Source organism: Alternaria atra (genome assembly GCF_907166805.1).
Source record: "Alternaria atra isolate CS162 genome assembly, contig: 28, whole genome shotgun sequence".
Lineage (NCBI taxonomy): Eukaryota > Fungi > Ascomycota > Dothideomycetes > Pleosporales > Pleosporaceae > Alternaria > Alternaria atra.
This window is the reverse complement of record NW_025091326.1, coordinates 374709-400286: the sequence shown is the minus strand read 5'-3', so window position 1 is coordinate 400286 and position 25578 is coordinate 374709. Positions and strand designations below refer to the sequence as shown.

Genomic DNA, 25578 nt, shown 5'->3' with positions numbered 1-25578 from the left:
GCATGGGGGATATGTGGGAAATCACCAAAAGCTCAGGGTGCCGGCCGATGACGGCAAGCGCATGGAAGGCGGTGGAACACCTAGAATTCGAGACCATTGTATCTTTGCTCTGTCGTAGTGGATCTGAAAAACCTGAAACACTTCGCGGGAGCGGTTACACTTCCCGAAGTCCAGTCGGTGATCCATTATCAAGCTAGTCAGCCGGCCGATGTCTAAGAGCAGTCCATCGCAGGTCCTGTTTCGATGTCGATCATCTTGCGGTGAAGAAGAAACATTCTTAAATATTCTGATCATTGCGGTGAGGGGGGAATGCTGCCTTGCTTCGACGTATATGTGTTTTGGAATTATGGGTAGAGCTGGGTAGAGAAGGTGACGCGATGTCATACTGCACATGGAAGGGGGGCAGCATGCCTTCTCTTGTCCGACGGATGCCGAGCGGTCTTCCGTAGTCTCGCGATGATGAGTAGATCACCACTGCGTAAGCCGGATCGCGTGGTTGAGGTATCGGTCCTGTCAAGCGCGGAAACGGGCAAGGAGCGGTGAGTTTGGAGACTGAAGAAAAGCAGCGAGTAGACATGTGAAGGAGGTTGGGATGGAGTTGAAGGATGACGGTGCACACTTTTAGTTGCGTAACGTCCTGTGTATTGGTAACTCCACGCGCTCGGGAGTACTGGGTATCTCGTTTTGAAGCTATGGACATTTTGTGTTCAACATCCGCGTTCAGGTAGAAAGGGCAAGCACTGACCTTTCTGTCTTCTTCTCAAACTTGTGGCATTCGCTTCCTTTGCTTTTGTCGCATGCTCGCGGCTGTTGCCGTCAAATATCATGCGCCATAGAGTGGCATAACAGCTCTGATCTCATATTCCTCCGTTGTCGTCTCTAGCCCATAATTTCACAGTGCGATCTTTACCGCCACTGACGATCCAGGACGCGTCACTCGTCACATCGGTGCTGAAGACAGGGCCTGAGTGACCTTGGAGTGTCTTGCAATGCGCCCAATCGTCTGCTGAGAAGATCTGAACGTTTTTGTCAAAACCAGAGGAGATGACAAAGGTGGACGCTTTCTTTGGTACGAGTTCTCCATCACTGTTCTCCTGTAGCGGCACTCCGCTGGCTGGACCGTCCGTACCCTTGAACCATCGTAGATCGGTGACACCTCCAGTGTTTGCCGCAATTGAGTTTGTCTCTCTCATCGCCCGCACATCCCAGCACTTCATGAAGCCATCACCTGAGCCAGATAGGAGGCGATGACCATCTGTTGCCCAGTCCAGACCGTAAATGGGCTTGATATGGCTTTCCAGCATGTAGATGACGCGACCTGTGCGCACGTCCCATACGCGGCCGATACTGTCAAGACCAGCACTTGCGACCAGTGACCCATCACCGTTGAAGTTCACTGTGTAGACCTCTTTCGAATGCCCCTCCTGCATGAGAAGCTCTTGTCCGGTGGTGACGTCCCAGAGTCGCCATGTCGTGTCGTCGGAAGCTGAGGCTAGGTATCGCCCGGAAGGGTGAAATGCTACTCTGCAGACGCGGTCGGTGTGGCCTTCTAGAGTGCGCAGAGGCTTGTCGTCGTCTAGTGACCAAAGCTGAATCTTGCCGCCTGCTCCACCAGATGCGAAGTTTACACTAGAGGTCGAGATGTTGCTGCCCTCTAGCGTTGCACCTGGCATCCAATCTATACCAGTTGCACGCTCCGTGTGCCCACCGCGATAGGCCTTCTTCTGCTCCAAACTAGGGATCTCCAGGAGCGCAACTTTCCCACCCCAGGTACCGTATGCGACATACTTGCCGTTTGGTGAAACGCGCACGATGCTTACTGGACGATCTGCGGTTTGCGATCCGTAGAGCTCGAAGCCCTTCAGCCGGTCCTTGATCTTGTTCCGGAACTCGACGTGAGTCTTCAGCGGGATGGTAGCTTCGCGACGCTGGTATGCGACACGCTCCTTTGCGCGGGGTAAAGAGTATTTGGCCATGTCCTGTCGTGCGTCCAATAGTGATTGCGTGCCTTGTGTGTAGAATTCCTCCTGCTCGTCACCAGGCGCCTCCTCTGCATTTTGCATGTCCACATCTTCTGCATCCTCGCCCAATGCTTCGGCTGCTTCTGCAAGCAGAGCTCGAAGTCGGTCGCGTCGCTCAGAAGGCCCTTCGCCGAACAAGGTGATGGGCTCGCCTCGTGAACGCAGCTTCGCTTTGACGTCGCGGTCGGCAGTGGGTACGATTAATTGCGCTGCTCGTCGTTTGCGGTCAAAGTCCTCCATAAGGGAATGGGCCGACGCGTTCCCTCCACCAGGCATGGCATGGTTACGGTCAAGCGGGACACTGGAAAGGTCAATACCCTCCATCGCATCGTCCTACATGTCTTTAGTTAGCTTATATGCGAACAGAGGGCAGCTACGAAGCGCGTGAAGCTCCTATGCCGATCTCTTGCCAGAAAAACACCAGATACGTACCGCGCCATTCTCCTCCTCCACATAAGCTTGTCGCGCCGGGTGCATGCTCATCTTGACTACTTGTCCCGCCGCGGGGAAGGTTGCTGGTGCTTGTAGGCAGGTATCTCGAAAAGAAGTTCGGGGCCAGACACGGGTTTAGGCGATAGGGCTGAGCTAGCGTCGGTTATGTCATACTCCGCGTTTGAGACGACGCTTGAATCACCTGCAGTGTTTGGTCTAGACGAATATGCTCTGCAGGTTAGAGACCAGATTTCAGTAGAACAATGCCAGTTTGTTGTTGTTAGCTTGCTATTGTGGCTTCTTTCTGCCATACACATCTTCCGAGAATGCTTCAAATAATCGTAAGTACCACGGCCTTCAGAAACTAGCCGATCGGCAATGACGACGGCCAATGTGAATTCTTAGCCCTAAAGTCCCTTTTTATTTCAACATATCCTGTCGCAGAGGTACGGCACCGCCAACATGCCCTGCTCACCCTACAACACTACAACGTACTGACCTTGAATTTTCAGGCTTTGGCTGTGGCCATGTCATTTGCCATTACCAGCGCGGCGGGCCTTGCGCGACTTGCCCCAGTGTCGCGACGCGCCTCATCTAGTGGCTTCTTCCTGCTTGCTCTCTCCGCCTCGCCATTGGCAATGCCTGCCTCCTCTAGTCGAACCGGCCTTCCTTCGCAGCGTATGCCTTCCAACTTCGCACAGCCAACGTGCCCGCTGAGCCGAGATACATCCCCGGCCACTGTCGGTTTACGATCCTTTCATTCAACCTCACACAACTGGCAGAGTACGCCGCAATACACCTATCATATCGCAGCATCCTACTCAGCCAAGCAGGATCGCTTTAATGCGGAGCAGAATCTGTTCACACAACCGTTGCATGACCCCAGCATCGTCAATGAGGACCTGCGCGACTGCAAAGAATCCATAGACAAGCGGAAACGAGCGAGAAGTGGCCAGGATGCTTTCTTCTTCAGCCAGGTGGGCAACACAAACACGACAACATTTGGTGTAGCAGATGGAGTGGGAGGATGGGTCGAGTCTGGGTTGGACCCAGCTGACTTCTCCCACGGATTGTGCGAGTACATGGCTTGTGCAGCGCGCTCCTGGCCACATGGTTTCAACACGACAGCATTACACCCAAAAGACTTGCTCCAAGTTGCATACGACGAGGTCACGGACGATGACAGCATTGAGGGTGGTGGCAGCACCGCATGTCTGGCTGTTGCAGAACCGGATGGCAATGTCGAGGTCGCCAACCTAGGAGACTCAGGATTCATGCATCTGGGATTGAACGCGGTACGACATTTTACGCAGCCACAGACGCACGCCTTCAATACCCCGTATCAGCTTTCCAAAACTCCCCAACGCATGCTAGTGCAAATGGCTGTATTTGGAGGCCCATCCACACTTTCGGATCTACCAAAGGAGTCGAGTATAACACACCACAAGGTACGCCATGGTGATGTCCTCGTCTTCGCAACCGATGGTGTGTGGGACAACCTGAGTCCACAGGATGCCCTCGGTATCGTCAGCCGTCACATGGTTGATTTGGGTGCTTGGGTAGAGAAAGATGGTACCATTGAAGTCGGACAAGATCTAGCGAAGCTGGTACAGGCCGGCTCAGCTCGTAAAGCCGACAGCTCCTCTCTCCAAGCCAAAGTGGCGGTTGCGATCGCGAAGGAGGCCAAGGTGATGGGACTTAACACTCGTCGGGATGGACCGTTCGCTAAAGAGGTGCAAAGGTACTACCCTGGGGAAAACTGGCATGGTGGCAAGCCGGATGACATTGCTGCCGTGGTAGCTGTTGTGCTAAAGGATGCACCCCAGCGAGCAAAACTATGATTGAATGCATTAGACCTCTGTTGTTTGGCTGCATGGGTAGGCGATGGCGTTTCGGAGAAGATTTACGCTCGGGATGGGAGGCGTATCTGCGCATAGCACTGGGTTGGTAATCGTGTTAACCGCTTGGATTCACAGTAGTGGTTATGAAGATTTCGCAAAGTAGATAGAAACATTAGATGACCTTTCACTTTGGTACGGCCGTTGTACTTCGTCCCTCTGCATGTTTGAAGATATCATTATACGACAAATGTAAAGTTAGACTAACCTTCCTGGTTGTTGTGGTATTATGTTGAGGTAAAACTCATAGTAGCGTCAAGAGCGCATCAGTTTACGCAGTCTTTAGTGACATGGTTCACAGGCTGCAATTCACAGTCCGTTTGACAATTTGAAAAAAAAATCGCAGGATGGGATGCACTGAGCAAGTAAAACCGTCAGCACCTAAAATGCTTACTATCACTTTCATGGCCGTCTACTAAACGCCAATACAACAACCTTCATGTCACCGTAGGGAGCCGGACATCACATTGGAACCAGGGACTGTGCTGCAGCGTTAGAGCTTGGACCGGAAACATAGATCACGCGCTCAAGCTAGTAATGGGTTCGGGTAGTAGGACTGCTTTTTTACGTCAAAGTGTGCTGGAGATCCTGGAATATAAGGTGCCTCGGCTGTTTGTTTATCGTAGTTACCTCAGCAACGTGACCCACGCGAGTCTCAGAATCGCGCGCTACCTAAGTATTGATGAACGCCAACTTCATCCCATCCTTACCACGAAACAGAAAGCCTACCTTCCGGATGTATGCGCAACTAACCCACAGCCAACAATCGCTATCCACGTAACCCGACGAGAACATATATAGGAACGCGCTTCCCCAATCTCGACGCGACACTCGAATGTCTACCCTGTCTCCCACGCCCTCATATGGGGGTCGCATGCGTGCGCATTCCTCGATACGACCCAGGAGAGACTCTCCACTATCGGTATTGAGTCAGTCACAAGGGTTCTCAGCGGATGCGCCCATGATGCAGAACATCAACATTGGCGATAGCTCCGACGATGAGATACCACAACCTATGAAGCTTAGCGCCTTGACGACCGCACTGCTTGCGCAAGGAAGTGACGTCGATTCGCCCGAGAAGAGGAAACCAAAGCTGAAGATATCACGCAATGCATCTCCTGGCTCCAACACGCCAGTGCAAGATACCGTTACACCTGCACCAAGTTTGCGAATAAAGAGAGTACCACTACGAGGTGCGCCCATGAGGAGATTTAGGAGGACACCCCAAAGCGAAGAGGAGCATCACCCTTCTCAAGATCAAGAAAACATGCCCATCTCAGCGGTCAAGACGCAGCCTGAGAACGTCCCCGATTCCGTTCTGAAAGTTACCGGCTCTGTTATGAAAGTGGCAGAGGATCGCCATATGCAACCACCCCTAGAGCACCAGTCACCGATACAACGATCTTCGCAGCAACAAGAAAAACAAAGGCCACTCCAGGCGCTGGACGCGAACACCCCGCGAAGACCAGCACCTCCACCTCCCCCGAAGATGTCAGTGCTGGAGACGGCGACCACTGCTGCCGGAGCGGCGACAACAAAGACAAGGGAGAGAAAGAAGAGGAGCACATTATCAGTCAATGGAAAGCACTACTCGCAAATGGACAGGATCGGACGAGGAGGCAGTTCGGCTGTATACCGTGTCATGGCAGAGAATTTCAAGCTACTGGCACTGAAGAGAGTCAAGCTTGAGGATGCAGACGAAGCTACTGTACGGGGCTTCAAGGGCGAGATCGACCTGCTGCAGAAGCTCAAAAACGTCGACCGTGTTGTAAGATTATACGATTGGGAGGTGGACGAACAGCGGCAGGTGCTAAGTGTGGTATGTAAACCATGAGAGAGAAGACAAAGCACATTACTAATATTTACCAGCTTATGGAACTCGGAGAATCAGATCTCGCCCGTATAATACGAATGAAGCTCGACCCCGCTGACGGCGACGGCAAACTGGACCTGAGCTTTACACGCTACTACTGGAAAGAAATGCTCGAATGTGTCGGAGCAGTCCACGACCACGATATCGTCCACTCGGACCTCAAACCCGCAAACTTCCTCCTCACCTCAGGCCGCTTAAAGCTCATCGATTTCGGTATCGCAAACGCCATTGAAGTCGACCACACTGTAAACGTGCACCGCGACTCTCACATCGGCACCCCAAACTACATGTCGCCAGAATCGCTTGAAGATTCCGCTGGTGGTGCCCGAGGCCTCTTATCGAACGGCAACGGCTCCAAAGACATGGCGCTCGGCAAACCCTCCGACGTCTGGAGTCTAGGCTGTATCCTTTATCAAATGGTCTACGGCCGCCCTCCTTTCGCCCACATTACAAACCAAATGGCGCGTGTCCTCGCCATTGTAAACCGCGACTACAAGATCGAAATCCCTGATCTTGGTGTTGGCGATGTGCGCGTCCCTCCTGGTCTCAAAGCGACACTTCGTCGCTGCTTGCAACGCGATGCCTCGCGCCGACCAAACGTCGCACAGCTTTTGGACGAAAGAGATCCTTTCCTCTACCCGGATGGTGGAGAAGATCTTAGGATACCGCAAGAATTGCTTGGTCAGATTATCCAAAGAGTCGCGGATCGGTTTAGAGATCCGAATAAGAGCCCCCCTACCGACGATGAGATTCGCCAGTATCCCGCGAGTTTCTACGAGAAGATTAGACAGTTACTGGAGAGTGACTGATCTTTTCTTTGTTGTTCTACGTTTGGCTATTCTTGATGCATCCCATTTGGGGCATTGGCATTTTCGTTTCTGGATAACAAAACCCCCCCGTTCTCCCTTGTTCTTTTTTTTTCATTATCACGAATGACTTGGCGCTTGGGTTCCTAGGTATTTCCATCCTGGATTGATTCTCTTGTTGTTCTGGCTGCTTTTGGCTGTCTTCTTATTTACCCCTTCTTTTTGCACGTTCAAGCGTCGCATTCTCCCAAAAGGCGTTCCATTTGTTCAGCACAGGCGCTTTGTTTACTTTGGATGAACTTGTAAATGGCTCTTACGAACGGCGGTCTAATCCTAGTCGCACACGGTCTCCTTGTTATTGTATACCCGTTTTGGAGACTTTGGGAAATCAACTCCTTTAATCGTTCATCAGATGACTTGTTGCTGCCCATGTGACTGCGTGATTCTTGATAAGTAGCGGGAGACGGGGACCAGTTGACTCCAAGGGCACGTGGATGCTCTTTTAATGTCGCTAGGCTTTTACACCGGGGGAATCAGATTATAGCTGTTACATTTACGCAGACTAGACGCTTCCAGAAATGCTAGTCGCACGTTCTTGCGAATGATTATACATAGCCAAGTACAGTATCTGTGATGGAGGAGAATAGAGACGAACCCTCGTTGGTGGAACATGTGTTCATAAAAGTAGTAATTGAAATAGACGATACCCGGTATGGAACCATGACTGCTACACCCTCAGATTCCAAAACGCCACATGAATGCTTCAAGCCCCGTAATAACGCCATCGCAATGCTACCTATGTTAAAACATACTACCCAACCTTTATAACCCAGAACGACCGAGGTCTAGGAGAAGGTCCGATTATTCATCCGCCTCCTCATTCAGCTGCTTACGCTTGATGGCTAGATCCGCCTTCTGCTTGTCAATCTGGGTCTGCACACGCTTCTTGAAGAGGACATTGGTCTGCCTGTCGCGGGCTTCGGTACTCTGGACGATGGCTCTCTCCAGCTCTGCGATTTCGCCCCGGAGTTGCTCTTGACGTTGTTCTTCAGCCGCCGCGGCTTCGTCCACTTCATCAACATCCTCATCAGAGTCTGCGTCGTCATCGTCATCATCGTCGTCTGCAGATGTCGCTGCCGCTGGGGTGGAAGCCGCAGTCTCAGTTTCGACAACGACGTTTCTGTTCTGGCCAAGGGCGTGCATAGCGACGTCGTGAGCGGTAGTACGAGTGTCAACCTGTTCGACTTGCACGTTGTTGTTACCAGCGAGCAAGGCGTTGAGTTGATCGTTGTCACCCTGAAACTCGACCTCATCATCCATGAGCCCTTCGGCGAGCATTTGCTCGAGTTGGTCGGCATCCATTTCTTCCACTTGGGTAGCGTCAGCCATCTCTTCGTCGTCATCCACCTCCTCTTCCGAACTAGATTCCTCGGAACTCTCAGCCTCGCTGTCTACCATCTCATATTTTGTTGATACCGCAGTCTCATCCTCGGCTATCAGTCGGTTCAACTGCGCTTCGGCGCGCTCAACATCGATGTATGACTTGCGCGGGCGGAAACGTCGTTTGCGAGCCCACTTCATGGGTGGCGTCAAACCATGAGGAAACCGATGAGTGTCTGGGGAGATGTAGGAGGGAAGGGGATACTTCCTCGCTTCGTCCTCGTTCTTAACTTCGTCTAGAACTAGCAGCATCTGACAGACATCTGCGGTCTTGACCCAGTCCTTCTTGTTCCAACTCTTCAGGGACTCTATAACTGCGGGCAACTCGACCATGGTCGCGGCGTACATGCGATTCTGTATAGTGAGCATGGCTCGACGGCCCTCGCGGTCGAAAAATCGGAAATGTACGCCTGGCCCTCCCTGCGATACGCTTTTGCCAATGGTTTTCTCTTCGATGGACTTGCGCAGTAAATCGCAGTCTGGGCCTGGCTTCATACGTAGAACAAACTGAGACTCAATAGCTGGGTCGGGTTCCGCCTCCTCTGCCTCACTGTCATAACCGACGCCGTACGGTCTGACTGGCGGCTTTCCCGCACCTTTGACCTTCAGAATAGCGGTGCTGGGTCTCGCTGAGCCCATGGCTCCCTTCGGTTTGATCGAGAGCTTGATAGACTGGGTGCGGTTGTGGGGCTTGATCGGCTGAGGTGGAGGCTGTTCTACTGCGGTGTAGTCGTCTTCGTCGTCGGTGTCATTAGCCATGGCGAGGCTCTTCGCGGTAGGCTTTGGTTTGCGCTTTGCGGCAGGTGAATCAAAATCATCGCCGCCTTCTTCGCGTGCTCTCTTCTTAGGTCCAGGCTTTCCCGGGGGAATGACATTGCCGCTTTCATCGAGCTTAGGCTTCTTGGTGTACTTGCGCTTTACTTTGGCTTCCCCATTCTGGCTATCCGCAGGCTCACCAGCCGCGGGAGCTACGGGCTTCAACTTTAGCTTGAGACCTCCTGGCTTTGCGGAAACCGGTGTAGGCGCGTCGGATGGTGGAGGTTCTGAGGGCGGCGCATCGCTGGGAGCGGCATTCGGGTTCTTGAGTTTGAGCTTCATGATGGGCGACGGTATGGAAGAAACCACTATTTAATATGGCGGGTTTCGAGTATGCGCGTGCGAGCGCGACATTTGCGAGGATGCGCGATGGTGTGAAAGCCGGGGTAGTGAGCCGGAGTCGTTGCGCAACTATTCCATGGACGTCGGCCTTGGCATTCGCGATGGTGAAGGGCCAAAGCTTTCCCATCGCGTCCCTTCACTTTCCCTACATTGAACTGCGCCGAACAATACCACAATGCGCCTGCTGTTCCCACCGTAACAGTACGACACCAAACGGACCTCTGCATCTCATCTCACTCACACAAACGCAAGCATGTCCCAGAACGACCTATTTCTCAACCTGCTGCGGCCCGCCGTCCTCCACATTCTACGCGCGACGGGCTTCCAACATGGCAAACCTTCGGCTGTCGACACCATCGTAGATCTCACCGCACGCTATCTATCACTACTCGCAGAGCGCACAGCCTACAATGCCTTTTCCAATCACAACGACCTCACGCCAGACGTTAGTGATGTGCGCATGGCAATGCAGGACTGCGCCCTCCTCGTGCCAACCATGACAGCAGGGGAAGAACTATGGAAGGAGATATTGCGCAAACCGCTCGATGAGTACAACGAAGAGACGGGAGCCCGCGAGAATGAGGCAGCCCGGCGCGACGCCGAAGATACAGCAGACGTGACCGAGTTCATTGAATGGGTCAAGGGCGAGCAGAACAAGGAGATTAGGCGCATAGCAGGCATCTACAAGCCCGTGGCAACGAATCCAACAGAGCAACTGGATCAAGAAGAAATGGAAGACTACCTGAACAGTATGTCTGGATACCTCCGAATACGGCTACATGTTTACTGACTGCTTCCCTAGCCCTCATGAAGAAACACAGCAAGACCGGCGTCGAATCACGTTTCCAGGGCACTGTTCTAGGAGTTCCAGCTGAACCCAAGACTGTGAAAATCGAGGGAGGAGGCGCGGAATCGATAGAAGAGTGGAATCGGAGAACCCGTGAGAGAGCCGCCAAAGCATCAGAGTCAAAACAAGAGAGTCGCGAGACGACAAATCACGTCGAGACAAGAGAGCCCTCGAAGGACGTGGTCATGGAAACGGAGTGATACCCGATCGTCCATCATACAAGCATAGCGAAGGCGTTTGGGCACGAATCATTTTCACGGCGTTATGAAATATCAGGATTGTTGGGCAGCGGGCTTTGTAACCCACAGGGTGCTTTATTCCGGAGTTGGAGCTCGCGTGCTCATTACTCCACAGCCATGGCCCATGGCGATTAGAGTGCATCTATCTCTAGCACATATTACACATTCTCGAAATACTGGCTGCAGCGCTCTATTACTTCCAACAGTCAAAAAGCAAGTGAACATTTAAGTTAGGTTGTACAGACCCTGCTTCACTGGTAGCTGCGGCAAGCAACCTTTGGGACCGATCGCGCACTTAGCCCTCCCGCACCGATGCCGATGACTACAATCAAATACTAAAACACGGCACAGGCGTTTGGTTTCCGCGTCCTCACATGACAAGGGCGTGCATTGGTGGGGGGCGCGAATGAATGACGGGCCCACCCCGCAGACGTCATAGCAATGGCAGATGGCCAAAACAATGTCCTCCAAGCTTCAGCTTGAATTCCCGCATACAAACCTAATTGCACGTAACTTCCAATCTCATACCCTGCTTCACCCAAGAAAAAAAAACACACCGGAAAATCGATAATTCACCTACACATTTACTACAACCACATCTACCAATTCCAACAATGTCAGGTCTCGATCCCAAGGGCCCCTCGCAGCCCTCCCTAGACCAAGCCTACACCACACCTGGCAACCCAGCGCAAAAAGACCCAAAAGAGCAAGTTCAAACAGAGTTCAATGCCGCCGACAACTCCGCCAGTGTCGACCAACGTATTCCCACCAAGCAAGCTACCGATGCCGAAGGACTACGGAATGCAAAGTTCGAGGAAGGCAAGGGCGTACACGGCGCACCAGCGGGCGAAGAGAGCAAAGGTCTGAGTCATGAAGATGTAGGAAGACACAAGGAGCTAGATGGACAACAGATGGCTGCGCCGGGTGAGGGACGCGTTGCCGATGCGGTAGCCAAGGGAGGAAAGGGCATGGGTGGTGGTGGAGAGCAGCCCGACTTGGCGAGTGACTTGGACAGGTGAGTTTTCAACGACACATGGTTTCGTAGAGTATATGCTAACAACCGAACAGGAAGAAGGCAGAACAAGCTGATGCAAGGGAAGCTATCAAACAGTCAAAGGGCGAAGCGACAAAGGTTGGTGGTGCATTGGGTCAGACTGGTGGACCTGCCAATCCCGTCGACAACTCGAGTCAGGGCGGTGGTAACTACCCTAATTCCAGCTACTAGATCTTTCTTGTCTAGGCATGGAACGATGGGGTTATATCTCGACCCATATGCTAGCCGTTCCAAAGAACATGATCGGGCGTACAGTTACGGTGCTAGAATACAGATACACTTTTTTCTAATCGCACGATACTCTCGTATTGTGAATTCGCTTTCCATCAGACCTACTGTCATATACATCTAGCGTCAAACAACGTCCCTGCCATCGGCGATGATGGTAAGGCTTGTGAAGCGGATATTGCGTCTACGGGCGAAGTTCGGGTGAAGTGGACACGAGAAATGACATGTCTTGATACGGAGCGTTGGGATAAGATGAGATGTTTGTTGTGTTGTATTGTGTTGTGTTGTGTTGTGTTGTGCTGTGCACGTACATGTAATAGTGAAAGGAAAGAAAAGGGGTAATATGAAGTGCTGACTAACACTATGAGATGCCGTGATAGTGATGTACTCAGTTGTAGACAAGTACGATGTAGGGGATAACTGTGCAAAGACATGCGAGCACGAGGCACATTGTTACTAGATGATCTGCCCAATAGAACGGGAGGGTAAATCTGGTAGGCAATGATTCAATGAAGCATCACAGTCGCACACGCACACTTTGGTTTTAACGTTATTCTATTTCTTTCTTTCAAGCCCGGTAGCAGAAGCCACACGCAGGCACTAACATTGTAGTAACGACATCGATGCGTTATGCAAATGTGCATCTTCCCAGCAACATGGCGACACCGAGTGCTCGCTCTTTCTCTATCAGCAAAATAAGACAACGCTGCAAGCGACTTCGATCATGTACGGCGCGAGCGCGAGAAGAACAAGAAGAAGGGGAAAAAAGCTGGAAAACGCCACGATGCGGACCTACCACAGCCGCTCCATAGAAGACAGACTGGTGGTCTCAGGCATCGAACTCCAAAGACAAAAAAGCAAACGATCCAGACCCAACGTTATATACATCAGCGACTCTATAAATTAAAGGGAGTGAGGAAGATAGAAAAAACTACATGGGAGGACCCATGTACGCATCGAACTGAAAGCTACTCATGTCGGTCGGGACAGGAAGATTGGGATCGAAGAAAGCAGTGTTGTCGAACACCATGGGCTCACTCGCATGCATACTCATACCATAGTCCATATGCTGATTGAAGTCTACTGGGACTTGGTTGATTATTTGTACAGGCATGGGCATGGGCAAAGGCTGTTGCGACGCGGGGTAGGCGGCGGCAGGAACAGCCGTGTTTTCGATCTCATACGAGGGAGCTTCGAAGGAGTTGTCGATGTGTTCTGGCGCGTCGTTGTCGGATTGGCTCTCGGGGGATTGTGGGGTAGGCTTGTTGTCGACTTCGACCTCTTTGATCCAGTTTTGCTTCAGGTACTCCATGGGAGGGTGGTCTCCGCCACCGATGCCACCGCGCTTCTCGTCGTTCTTACCCTTCCTACCCCTCTTGCGGGGATGGAAGTGTGCACGTCGGAGATGGGCGGCGGCATTGTAGTACGCGCCGTATACTTTCTTGTTACGGCAGTGCTTACAGTTGGCGAGAAACTTCTTGTCGGCTGAAGAGTCGACGCAGATGTAGCCCTTCCTGCGCGAGGCATGGGCACGAGCAATGTGACGATCAAGCTCATGTGTGCCACGGAACCCATCAGGTCGCTCGTTGCAGAAGTTACACTTGATCTTTGGGTGTTGGGGACGCACGTACGGTGTCTTTGACAAGACACCGACTGTCTTAGAGGATCCATCCTCAGACCTTATCCTTGTCATCTGAGCATTGGATGACGCAGACTCGGTCTTATCATTGATGTCGATCGCCTTGGGAGCAATCTTGCGAGACGCAGCTTGCGCAACGATCTCGCGTTCGCGTTGCGATTGGCGAGAGGAAGTCGATGAAGGTGCAGAGACCTCGCTCGAGTAACCCTCGCTTGATGAAGCTGAAGTCGACCTCCGCATATCCTCCGCCAGGTACGACTGATCGTTGTCGGAAGAGGCAAGTGTAGCACTTGCAGGAACAGATGAAGAAAGGAAAGCTTCACTGGAGGAGCCAGTGAAGTTGAGAAAATGAGAACCATCAGCGGACTCGCTGATGGGCTTTGATGCGACGTTAAAGGAATAAGGAAAAGACCCATCCTCTGGGAGGATGGGCATACATGAAGAAGTTGACTGATTACGCGACATGGAAATGTTATCAAAAAACAGAGGGTTGTAACTACCCTGACGACTCATGTTACTAGATTGAGTAACAGGAGTCATCAGAGCTGTTGACGGTGTGCTGGGTGAAGAGGCATCCGAAGACGAGCTCCACTGCAGGTTTGGTGTCAGTTGCAACTGTTGTGAATGCTGGGGGGTAGGGAGGGATGAGTTGTCTGGCTGAATGCAGCTGCTAACGTAGTCGCCAACACTGTACTCAGCGATGCTGCTGTAGGCAGCCTCTGGGACTGACTGAAGAGTCGGCTGTCTTCGCATTGAGGTGTCAGAGTAAAGTGTGTAGTCGGTGTTTTGCTCTTGGGACATTGACTGCCAGTCAGAGTATGTGGTGTTGGAGCGCTGGAGGCTGTTGGTCATGGCCGAGTCTGAGCGGTTCATAACGGGAGCCGAGCGGGTACGGTCCATGGACTCAAAGCCGGTTGTCTAGTGGGTGTTAGATCAGGGACGGGTAGACCAAAAAGTAGTCCATACTGGAAGATGAGTCATGTTTGACGTGTTGAAGGCCATTGAGCGTGGTACCTCGTGGGCCATGGAAGGTTGTGACGGTTGGCAGGCGGCCTGGAACCAAGCGTGGTTTAGTTCCTCCTCTGAGAGATGTGCGTTGCTCAGGCAGAAGTTCTGCTTAGCCTGTGCGAGGAAGTCGACGTAGGTATTACTACTACTACTACTACTACTACTACTACTGCTGCTGCTGCTGCTATTCGAAAGAGTCGAGGCCATGACGTCTGAGGGGTAGAGGGATGGTAAAAAAAATAGTGGTAGCGGGTTGTAGCGGTGTAAGAAGCAAACTGCACGATGGACGATGATCAGCAACAACGGCCAAAACAGGGGATTGTCTGCGCAGGAAGATCTTACGGTGGTGATAGACGGTGATAGTCAAGAAGGAAGCAAATGGGGGTCTTTGAGAATAGCGAGGCGAATGAATAAGTGAAGGTGCGGGTTGCGAAGGGGAGCATGTGCTTTTAGCACCACTTCAGCACATGGGGGACGAGCGATGCGCTGGCTCGTGTCGGAGAGCGTCTGACGACTGCGGCCCGCGCTGAGCGGTGGACGAAGGGCCAAGGTGGGCTCAGAAGGGCCATCCTCGCTGACGATCGATGGCCATCGTCTGATGTTTAATTGGGCCAAAGGGGTCGTAAGTAATTTTCATTCGCTGCCTCACTTTTGACACACGGAAACCAATGAACCGACCCTAGCCACTCAATCCTGGGGTCTACCCAGCGCTACCCTATCGTGAACCCACACTCGGTGAAGGACCACCAGGTTTCATGCGTGCTTTCGCATTTGGCAAACTGTGCGGTCAGTGGCAGCCGCGTCGCACACGCATCTTTCTTTTGGCGTCGCGCCAACGTCCCTCTTATCCCTAATTCGTCTACCACACGGCTGAATCGCCAGCATCAGTCGTCATCGCTCATGGGCACGCGAATCGCGGAAACGGCGGATCGCCATCAATTTCCTCGACTCCGTTAGTCATGTCAGCAAAACGAAGAGTCCAGGCTCAATGATCGTCTCCCATACTGGCAACCGCCAGCCCATGTGTCGTGAACTACCCGTTAAGGTTGGACCTCATCGCGATTACACCTTGGCAGAGCCTCACCCCCAGGTACCTAGGTACCCCAGCCTGAATCGCGTTACGTGGCTCATTTCCCTTAAGGTTTGATTGATTCAATCTATGCTGTTGCTAACTTGATCATGAACTTTCGATATGTTGTCCCCAACTTGCAGGGGACTTGAGGAAGGCTGCACCAGGAAGGCCGGGTGACAGCAGTCCTCTCAGCCTGCTCCGCTTACGTTTCTCTGGTGCATGCATGGAAACCGTAGATGACGCGGACGAGAACTTGGACTTCAATCCCTCCCGGCGAGGACTCTGTGCGACCCAAGAGCCCAATGGCCCTGTCTCCTTCACGCTGCCAACGCTTCTCTTCCGGGCGACCATGTCCTCCATCTCTTCATCCATGTCATCGCTCATGATTAGACTTTTTCGTAACCAATACTGATCAAAGGTGACTTCAGTAACCTGCCCAACCACACCAAATTCCTCAAAGAACATGACTATGCCATCCAGCCCGACGATATCCGATATTCGCCTTCCCGGTGAGTCTAGTCTGGGGTCAAACGTAAATGGATCAAGCGTTGCGACAGAGTCTCTGCGAAGCTTGGCTGGGTGCTCTGCCAGCATAATCGCTCCGGGTAGATAAACTGTCCGCCTTTCAGCCGCGTCAACGTCTCCGTTGTTGTGCTTGCGCTTTAGCGTACGGCGGCCTTCTACGTTTGCCCGTGCGGAGAAGGGCGAGTGGGTTTTATGATGAATGATGGTTTCGACAGACTTGACCGATTTCCGGCCCCACGAGCGAGGTGAGTGTGGGCTATCTAAAGTTTCGCTGGTCGCAAGCTCGTTCGGTATCGCGTAACATTCTCGTGGTGTTGACAGCATTGAGCTTGGTGAGGTAGGTAATTTCTTTGACTCAAAGTCTGCTAGAGCTGTGTTTAACGTTCTAAGCTGCTTCTGTTTCAAAGCTTCCTGCACTCGTGCTCTATCGGAGAAGGATCCGGGATGATGCTTCATTCCAGAAGAGATGGCTTCGTTGTTCTGGCATGGTGGTTTTGGCAATGCCTTGCGCGGTCCCAATCGCTCGTTGCTAGAGGCTTTTTCGATATCCAAACAATTCGCAAGACTGTCACACGCCTTCGACTGCCCTCTCCTAATCGTGTTTGTATAGGTCAACCTTGCACTGATCGCTCGTCGCGGCTCCAGTGGTGGCGCGATAAATGCTTCGAAGGCGCCAGGAGGTGCTGTTTGTGACTTCTTCCGCAGTCGAGGTTGATCCATGATATTGCCATCGTTGCTCAAGTTCCGCCTCTGTAGCTTGGGATTATTGTTGAGCGACGGTGACCTTATTCTGATCGTTGGTGGTTCTGGTGACTCTGGCTGCGTCTGCGAAGGCGCTGATCTCGATGGGGTTCGTATTCGCAGCGCGGTATCGTCGTCGTCATCCGCTTCGTCTTCAAGGTTGGAGGAAGAGGAGAACATCATGGTCCAGAGCCCGTCAAGCATGCTCGTGCTGATCTCACTCGTAGGGCGACCTGCAAAATTTGCAGACGGCAACATTTCGACAGGCATGTCATAGTAATCCTCTGCAGTGTGCTCCATAGTGCAACAAATATATTCGAAAAGTATAGCGGTGAGTACTCAAATGCTCATGTACTAGACATTATAACTGCAGTGCTGCTTGAAGTATCTCTTTGTCTACATATCGCTGCACTGATTCTGTTGTTGCGCAGACAACCACGCGGATACGTTCCGATATTTTGGTACACAAAGAAAAGTATCCGACGGAAGCGAAGTACGCACAATTGCCTAGACAGTAACCACTCTGTTCACCGATATCAAGCCCGTAGCCCCAGATTCGATGAAGTTTGCTTACATGGGGTGCAGGTTCGCGCCGCAGAACCCTCTTCGCAACACCCCCTTGCATATGCGCAGTCGCCGAGCCTCATCAGCCCAACCCAACGAATAGGAGTCTCAATATTCGGAGCATTTCCAATTTCCTGCTGTCTATTTCAAGATGCCTTGGATATGTACCCGCTTACAGTGCCTTTTCGGATACTCTCGTGGAAGCAGTACGCTGCAAGTATCGTGGACGTAGTCGAAGATCATGGTGCCTTGCTTGGAGGTGACAATTTGTACCTGTTTGCGTACTACGCCACTCCTAATGCATCCAACTCAAACCTTTTATAGCAGTTTATACATCGTTCCAATCAGGATCACACTTCCCAAAACTTTTTCTATATTGTAAAATGTCGTCCAAAAGTTCGTCTGCACGTACGACCTAGAATCCCGACAAGTGAAAAGTATTTACCTATTGAAACACATCGTGAGAACATTGGACGAATTTGCAGCCTATCAGATGCCCAATTCACTTAAGGATATGAAAGCTAAAGGTTCAAAATATGTATTTGTACAGTTCATTACAGTCACTTATGTATTACCGCCAATCTTTGGCACCACATGTGCTTTGGCATCGACTTTTGATTTGTCACCGCGAAAGGAGCCATCTCCCACTCACAACATAGGGGTCTCTTCCCTCTCACCAATGACGTTCAGGAACGCAGTGTGGACGTGTCCAGTCAAGTCACTGGCTTGCAGCGACCTGCCTTTCTCCTTGAACGCCAGCTTCGAGCACTCCCTGGTGATGCATGATCCGCCATACGCCGCAAGAGCAAGAGTCTCACTCCTCGACATCTCGGTACCAATGTCCCAGATCTTGTCGTGGTATGCTTTCCTGTACGCTAACAGGGTCGCCAGACTACCGGTAAGAGTGTCACCCTGGCCACCGGAACGCTTCAGACCACCCTCTCCCTCAGACACGAGAGTATGCGAGCCGTTGGAGATGTAGTCCTTGGAGCCCTTTTGGATGATGGTGACGCCGCCGAATGCCTTCGACAGCTTAGCGCACAGCTCTGCAGGATCGCCTTCGTTGACATCTACACCCTTGGCTTTGGCTAGCCTTCCAAACTCAACAACGTTAGGTGTGAGAATGCATTCGGTGCAACCTTCCACAAGTTCCGGCCTTGTTTGCGCAAGGTAGAGGCCATCTGCGTCCAGCACGAACGGGATGCCCTGTTTCCTCGCCTCCTGGATGACCTGTGCGCAGGTTTCTTGCATAAGCTCATCACGACCAAGGCCGGGGCCAATGACAATGACGTGCAGGCGTGATAGCATGCCAACTACTTCTGAGGTGACGCTCTCTGCGCTCTCGGACTTGGCAAGGTTCTTTGATTGACGCATGTATGGGTGTACCATGAGGTTGGGAGAGTAAGTCTTGATTACCGCACCGGCACCAGGTTCGCAAATTACATGGGACTGTTTCAAGGCGAGTAAGTTGTTTGTTCTGAGGATATGTAGGTGTTCTTACCATGTCGCAACCTAGCTTCGCGGATGCCATGGCAGAAAAATAAGGCGCACCAGTGTAGTCTTCGCTACCACCAATGACAGCTACACGACCCAATTGACCTGTTCAGATATTTTAGACACTACTTCGTTGACGGTTGCCACAGATTCGTACCCTTGTGAAAGCTCTCAAGCATGGGAGGTACCATGTTGTACACCTTCTTGAGAAGGTCTTTCCTAGTTGCGCTGGCCATACTGAAAACTGTTCAAGGGTTGATTGGTATATTGAGTGTGTTTTTATGAGAGATGTATAATCTTTGAGTGTCGTTGATTGTTATGATGAGCTTTCCGGATCTTTGGTTTTGTTACGGAGCTCAATGCGAAGAGTACGTCATAATGATAGCGGGGCCATGATGGGGCATGCTCCACGCGATGCGCGCCACAAACGCAATGATGTCGACGCGTGGGTAACAGAAATAGGAGAAACCATTGAATGAAGTCAATTTGGAATACAACAGCGATGTTATGATAAGGTGGTTTCAATTGTTTTCGATTGCTAAGACAGTCTTTTACTCCACTAAACCTACACTCATCTTGGAGAACCCATGAAAGAAGACGCATGTCGCAAGAATGAGCCTTGTCTCCTCGTCAGACTCCACTAATCATGCTTGTTCAGCACTATATGTACACAGACGGCAGAATCGCTCAAAAAAAATAAGCTGGTGCGCGCCGGCCAACGCGCTTCACGCAAACCTGCCCAGGCCTGCCCAGCGAAACCCATTACGCTTCAGTATTGCAGTCAAGCCACTGTGGGACGAACTACAGAGCCAGAGAAAGGAGCTAAACCTCTGCTCGTTACTCGGACGTACTGCATCTAGGCGGATGCAGTTTCCGTGGTTGCAGCTGCTGCCTCGGGCTCAGCAGCCTTCTCATCACCATCTCCGCTGTTCTCAGCCTCCGCTTGCGCTGCAGGTGCATCCTTAATGACATCCTTGTCAGCTTCTGACATGTGCACATCGCCAGCCTCTTCGGCAGTCTTCGTGACAGCAGGCTCGGTGGTAGTGTCGTCTATCTTCAATCCCTCTGTGGCCTTCTCGACAGATGGCGCCTCCTCTTTAGCAGACTCTGATTTCTCTCGATCTTCGCTCTTGACGCCGTTGGCAGCAGCTGGCTCAGACTCCGACGCCAGAGCACCGCCCCACTTGTTAAGTAGATCAGCGGAGCGCTTCTTGAAGTTGAAGTCTCCCTCCATCGGAATAGTTTCGAGCTTCATGATCGCCCTCAGAACCTTGTGAACCTTAGTCTTCTTGATGACCTCAGCCTCCAGATCCTCATGGGCTTCTAGCTGCGTCAAGTATTCGGACATGCTCGTCATGTCTTCGTCCTTGGGTGCCTGGTCACGCGAGAGGAAGCCCTTTTGCAAGCGGTGACGGAGGTACAGAACTTGCTTCTCGCGCTTTAGTAGCCGCTCTTCCTCGGTCATAGGCGGTTCCTCTGGGGTTGGATCTGCAGCTTCCTCACTAGACTTCTTCTTAGACTTGGGCTCCTTTTTCGGCTTCGCTGCTGATGCATCCTTTGGCGTCTTGGTGGTCAGCTTGAGCTTGGTCTTGGGAGTCTTTGCAGCCTGTGAAAAAAATTAGCGGACGTGAGACAATTGACGACGAGGATTCATACTTTCTCGTTCTCACCATCGCTCTCATCGCCCTTCTTACGCTTCTTGGTGGCCTTCGCCTTCTTAGCAGATGGGGCGGTCTCGTCAGCGTCCCCCATCTCAACGTCTTCCGAGTCGTCGGGAGCTGTGCTCTTACGCTTGGCAGCTTTCTCCGCCTTCGCATGCTTCTTCTGGTCCTTCTGCTCCTGGTCTTCTTGCATCGCGGATTCGTGGGCAGTCAGCATCTCCTTGAAGTGTGCCAGATCGTGACCTTGAGCAGCAACCTGGTACGCCTCCCAGAGTTGCTTGTTCTTCTTCCCTTGATTGCCAGAGTCCACGTCCTTCTTCACCTCCTCGATGTCAAATGGCAATAGATCAGTGTTGACTTGCCAGGCGAATTCGTTGGTGCCTAAGAACATGATTGGGTATCTTCGGTCTTTGGCGTTTTTGCCGCCCTCGAGAAAGTCTTCGCGGTATGTGCCATCAATGCGCCTAGCACTAACAGGACGCTTGCTGAGCAGCGATTCTGGGAGCATCTCTTCATCGCAAACGATGACTGGCCATGGCTGGTAACCACGCATAGCGACCATGAACATGTCACCAGGCGACACGTCCAGACGCAGTTCAAGAACCTTCTTTCCCTTCTTAGCCGGTGTCTTCTTCTTGTGCTCGGGAACACCCGCGCCCGATTTGCGCTTGCCATTAGCAGCCTTCTTTGGTGCTGGGGTGCCATTCGTTGCTGGCGCGTCGGAGGCAGGGGCAGCATCTGGAATAATGGGTTAGCATGCGAACATGATGTATCGGCACTGATCGTGGAGCCTGCAACTTGAAGAGAAGCCTGGTTGCACTTACCTGCGTCATCACTAGCTGCAGTTGGCTCTGCTTGCGCGTCAGCAGTGGCGTCGTCCTTCACAGCGTCGTTCTTTTGCGCGCCGTCGTCTTCGGGAACTAGTTCGCGATCGCGTTAGCTACTGCCTCTTCGGTAATTTGCAAGCAAGTAAGTGGTTACCTTCGGCGACGCCCGAGGTGGCTACGACACCGTCCTCAGCCGGCTTTGCCTCAGCAACGGCAGGCTCTGCTACAGCATCGGTAGAACGCGTCGGCTCTTCGACATTATTCGTGGTATCCGCGGACACGGGTGGGTTGGCCTCCTCCGCCATTGTGCGAGTCGAGCTCACGCTTGTACGATGTCGTGTTGACGCGTAAGGGAGGCGTAGATTCGCGAATTACCTCGTCGATGTGTTGGGCGCGATGGCTATACCGCGTGATTGATGGTTGACCAGGTAGATCGATGGTGCGCGGTGGGTGAGGTGGTTGGGTCGTATTGTGGTGGTGTGGGGAGGGCGAAGAAGAAGAGATCGGAGACGCAACTCTTGAACTTTCCAGCAACGCCAGGCGTAGCACGTGACGTTCTTCGACCTGCACGCACCACGAGGTTTATCGTGTTCGGGAAAGTTGGAGGTACTTCCCTGTCGCTCGTTCCGACGCCGATGAGGTTTTGGTAATATTGCAGCGAGTGTGGCGTGTTTGCTGGGTGGTGGAAGGAATTCGCGCGATGCGATGACTTGGGTCCGTGCAGGAGTACAACCCTGAGAGCAGCCGCGCCTCCGGCCAAGCAAACCCACAGTTCTGATATTTGTGCACGATGCTTGCAGACGATGCGAAAGTGATGGTCTTTCGCCGTTGGTGCAGCTCTTTCGATTATGTCTTTATCGTCTTGTTGAGCTGCAGTGAGCGGTCGATTGGCTCTGACTGACGGATCGCCAATGACGAGCTAGACGAAGCCCTGAAGGTAAGAGCGCAAGCCGTCGGTAGGAGCGACACCCGTCGAAACTACCCTTCCTAGCTCTTTCTTATCTCGTCAATTCTGTGTACTTGTTGTTAGCTGATAATACTCGTTTCGTGATGACGGTGAGATGTGAGCGGCTAAGTTGCGTGGCACCAAGAGCGCTGAGCTGCGGGGTCTCGGACTTGCTCAGGTAGGCTTGTCAGGGTATCTTTGCATTTCGGCTACTACTAAAACATCGTCAGCTTAAGTACAACTGGTATTAGAGATAACAAAGAAACACTCACCATAACTTGGCCTGCTCGTTGCCAGAAATCCGGATCCTACCATCCGGACAAAGCGCACTGCATTTGCAGCTCTATTGCCCCCCTGGCATAACAGCTCCTCTCCTACGCAATTGCTCTAGTTGCGCGGTCAAACCTCGTTGCAGATGTAGATATTACCTTGTCTGAGTAGCATTAATAAACCATCTTCGGTTAACCAGTATCAAAATTCGACACATCTGCCTCAACTTGCTGCGCAACGACGTCTCCAATGCCCATGACAAGGAGCCTACGATATGGCGGGCCGAAGTCATTAGAATCTAACTCTCAGGGATACAACACTAGAGGTTGTGTCAATCTTCTGATGTGTGAAGCCTCGCCGGCCCTTTCAGGTCTAATCTCAAGGATCTGGAACGTTCATACAGTGAGCTAAAGGCTCAGAACACGATTGCTTTGGGGCAGTTCGAACAAATTCTCGAGTTTGTAGAGGTCGCTCGCATTCCATCTCTTTGCTACCATCGTTGTTGTGTCTTTTCTCAGGTAAGCAAAGACCTCTTGGAAACGAAGGTGTGTCTGTGCCTGCATAAGGTCTAGTAGGGAGCGAACGGTTAGAGAGAAGACCTCGAAGGCACGAAATGCAGAAGGAGCATGCATCGAAGTGCACATCTGCAACCAACTCGCACATGGGTATACGAGCGCAATAACGGGCGTGCGTGAAGCACACGATTTCAGCCTCGGCAGCGGTACTCAAAGTTACGTTCTAGGGTTTGGTTTTGGCCGTGACCTCGTAGTGCTTAGTATTCCTCGTCGATCTTGGGGACATCGATCGCTAGGGTATGCATGTCCGTTGTGCATTAAGCGTACTTCAATAGAGGACATATGATCAATGGTATCCTTAGGCAGGACTGAACACGGGGCTTCCAGTCTGAAAAGCTGCCCCGGATTATCACGGTCCGAAACAAGGGGTTTCCGCATCCGCGCTGACTATCGATAAGCCTGGCCTGCATCTTCCATCTCTTGCCAAACGTTCGCCGTGAAAGCACGTTCGCTCGCTCGTCACTTCCGCTTTTACCTCGAGATTTGACCAACGATCTGATCGTCCGATGTGGTGCGGATGTTGCGTATAACGGAGTCTTACCGCAATTTGCTTCAAGCTGTCGAATGGACAATACTAATCTTTTGCAGATATACAGTGAGATCGCAAGGGATCTTGAGGTGGAGGTTTATCGCAGCGTTTGAATGTAGAACACCCGAGAAGAGCTCATCCAAAGCTGCTTTCGAAGAACCAAGGGGTGGGGGCCGAGGCCAGGCCCACCTCAAGACCGACCTCAAGGCCTTAGGTATATTGTATCCATATGCGTCAGAGTGTTCGTTCGAATTGGTTGCTCGTATAACGTATGCGATTGTCGTTCGTCCGGCCGGTTTACGTGGGCGATCGAGGGGCAGTAGTGCGTCGATAGTGCCATATTGTCGTCGTAATACGGTGCATAATTGTCAAGCAATCAAGATAAATATCCAAGATTTGCGCAAGGAGTATGCGGGTTATTCTTCTGCTGGCGATGTGAGGGTGTTGATGGTATTCGAAATGGGCTTCTGCGAGCGAGCGACCTGTGGTTGTTCCGAGCTAGTGGTCCGCCCATCACGTGTACTATTAAGCGCTGCCCAGGTGCAAAACCAATCTTGAGCATGACCTAAGGAATGCTGTATGGATTTGAGTTTAGTTGTGAAAATCGAATTGCCCACAAGTAAGATATCCAGGAAGAAAAGCAACAGTCGAGGCTCTAGGCTATAGCGTGAATGCATTTAGGATACGTGCTGCGGCAGACTTGTGCAGGTGCATTCAACCCGCCTGGAACGTCTGTCATACGTTCTGAAACATTAACGTACATAACACCGCAAAAGCCTTATCCGCTAAAGCCCGGTTCGCGCATACTTAGCGCAAGGGAATCGAGGGCCCAGAGATCTGCATCCCTAGCTTTCGTCACAGAGCAGAAAGTTGCGCAACAAGCATCCCCGCCATATCTTCACATCAGAATCATGACAACTGAGACACCCGCCACGAACGGCGCACCTACTGGCGACTATTCAGCAGTATGGGCAGACAAATACCGTGGTGTAGGTATTCTTGAACATTTACTACCCTCTGTCTAACCATTCGTAGGCGACAGTAGAGGACCTTGACCCCCCACCTGCGTTGTCCATCCAACCCTCAGACCCCGTGTCATGGGCGCTCATGTCCGGCCTTGAGCGCGACTACACACACCTTACAGTCATCTCACAAACGAATCGCGCCCTACTCGGCTACATTAGCATCCCACATCTGCAACATCTCCTCAAAGAGGGGAAAGTCAAGGACAGTGATCCTGTCGAGGCAGCCATGCACAAGTTCCAGCGACGCGGCAGGAGATACAAGGTTATCACTACCGAGACGCCACTGGAGGAGCTCGAGCAGTTCTTCGCTGGTGGGGTAGATGGAAGTGGGAAGCAGGAGTTCGCAGTGGTAACGGACGCGAGCAGGAAATTCGTGCTGGGCGTGGCTACACGAGCTGATCTGGAGAATTTCGCGAAGAGGAGGGCATAGAATACTTAGTGAGGGACCACGGGAAAACTTGGGAGGGTACACCTGGGTGCATTGGCAGGCGTTTATCTGGTATACCCTATGGCGGGTGCTATGGAGGCTCGATTCAACAAACGGCTTCAGAGACAATGGGTCTCTCGAAAATAGTCATCCATGTTACTCGGAAGCACAGAATCGGTAGACTAACATTGGATAGTGAACTTGACTAGCTTGTCTTCGTTGCACTAATACATCGTACTGTGCACAAGGCCATGTTTCGTACACTAGTCTGTCAAACCT

At 52.0% G+C, this 25578-nt stretch overlaps 11 protein-coding genes across 11 annotated transcripts; 5 read left to right on the top strand and 6 right to left on the bottom strand.

The window, feature by feature from the left end:
- Positions 1-857: 857 nt before the first annotated feature.
- Positions 858-2504, bottom strand: ALTATR162_LOCUS7183 (uncharacterized protein; the record flags this gene model as incomplete). Its single annotated transcript, XM_043314811.1, has 2 exons — positions 858-2354; positions 2454-2504. 2 exons carry the CDS (start codon positions 2502-2504, stop codon positions 858-860), a joined length of 1548 nt encoding a protein of 515 aa, XP_043170746.1.
- A 476-nt stretch (positions 2505-2980) lies between these two features.
- Positions 2981-4294, top strand: ALTATR162_LOCUS7182 (uncharacterized protein; the record flags this gene model as incomplete). Its single annotated transcript, XM_043314810.1, has 1 exon — positions 2981-4294. The coding sequence occupies one exon, from the start codon at positions 2981-2983 to the stop codon at positions 4292-4294; it is 1314 nt and encodes a 437-aa protein (XP_043170745.1).
- A 1021-nt stretch (positions 4295-5315) lies between these two features.
- On the top strand, positions 5316-7033 carry ALTATR162_LOCUS7181 (uncharacterized protein; the record flags this gene model as incomplete). The annotated part of the gene is made up of 2 exons (XM_043314809.1): positions 5316-6170; positions 6221-7033. 2 exons carry the CDS (start codon positions 5316-5318, stop codon positions 7031-7033), a joined length of 1668 nt encoding a protein of 555 aa, XP_043170744.1.
- Positions 7034-7891: 858 nt separating this feature from the next.
- ALTATR162_LOCUS7180 (uncharacterized protein) lies at positions 7892-9568 on the bottom strand (the record flags this gene model as incomplete). The annotated part of the gene is made up of 1 exon (XM_043314808.1): positions 7892-9568. The coding sequence occupies one exon, from the start codon at positions 9566-9568 to the stop codon at positions 7892-7894; it is 1677 nt and encodes a 558-aa protein (XP_043170743.1).
- A 313-nt stretch (positions 9569-9881) lies between these two features.
- ALTATR162_LOCUS7179 (uncharacterized protein) lies at positions 9882-10675 on the top strand (the record flags this gene model as incomplete). The annotated part of the gene is made up of 2 exons (XM_043314807.1): positions 9882-10377; positions 10431-10675. 2 exons carry the CDS (start codon positions 9882-9884, stop codon positions 10673-10675), a joined length of 741 nt encoding a protein of 246 aa, XP_043170742.1.
- Positions 10676-11328: 653 nt separating this feature from the next.
- ALTATR162_LOCUS7178 (uncharacterized protein) lies at positions 11329-11939 on the top strand (the record flags this gene model as incomplete). Its single annotated transcript, XM_043314806.1, has 2 exons — positions 11329-11729; positions 11783-11939. 2 exons carry the CDS (start codon positions 11329-11331, stop codon positions 11937-11939), a joined length of 558 nt encoding a protein of 185 aa, XP_043170741.1.
- Positions 11940-12927: 988 nt separating this feature from the next.
- On the bottom strand, positions 12928-14850 carry ALTATR162_LOCUS7177 (uncharacterized protein; the record flags this gene model as incomplete). The annotated part of the gene is made up of 2 exons (XM_043314805.1): positions 12928-14553; positions 14602-14850. The coding sequence occupies 2 exons, from the start codon at positions 14848-14850 to the stop codon at positions 12928-12930; spliced, it is 1875 nt and encodes a 624-aa protein (XP_043170740.1).
- A 970-nt stretch (positions 14851-15820) lies between these two features.
- Positions 15821-17281, bottom strand: ALTATR162_LOCUS7176 (uncharacterized protein; the record flags this gene model as incomplete). Its single annotated transcript, XM_043314804.1, has 1 exon — positions 15821-17281. The coding sequence occupies one exon, from the start codon at positions 17279-17281 to the stop codon at positions 15821-15823; it is 1461 nt and encodes a 486-aa protein (XP_043170739.1).
- Positions 17282-18193: 912 nt separating this feature from the next.
- ALTATR162_LOCUS7175 (uncharacterized protein) lies at positions 18194-19275 on the bottom strand (the record flags this gene model as incomplete). Its single annotated transcript, XM_043314803.1, has 3 exons — positions 18194-18994; positions 19047-19144; positions 19197-19275. The coding sequence occupies 3 exons, from the start codon at positions 19273-19275 to the stop codon at positions 18194-18196; spliced, it is 978 nt and encodes a 325-aa protein (XP_043170738.1).
- Positions 19276-19895: 620 nt separating this feature from the next.
- On the bottom strand, positions 19896-21832 carry ALTATR162_LOCUS7174 (uncharacterized protein; the record flags this gene model as incomplete). The annotated part of the gene is made up of 4 exons (XM_043314802.1): positions 19896-20645; positions 20696-21438; positions 21525-21620; positions 21682-21832. 4 exons carry the CDS (start codon positions 21830-21832, stop codon positions 19896-19898), a joined length of 1740 nt encoding a protein of 579 aa, XP_043170737.1.
- Positions 21833-24758: 2926 nt separating this feature from the next.
- On the top strand, positions 24759-25302 carry ALTATR162_LOCUS7173 (uncharacterized protein; the record flags this gene model as incomplete). The annotated part of the gene is made up of 2 exons (XM_043314801.1): positions 24759-24836; positions 24883-25302. 2 exons carry the CDS (start codon positions 24759-24761, stop codon positions 25300-25302), a joined length of 498 nt encoding a protein of 165 aa, XP_043170736.1.
- Between the last annotated feature and the right edge of the window lie 276 nt (positions 25303-25578).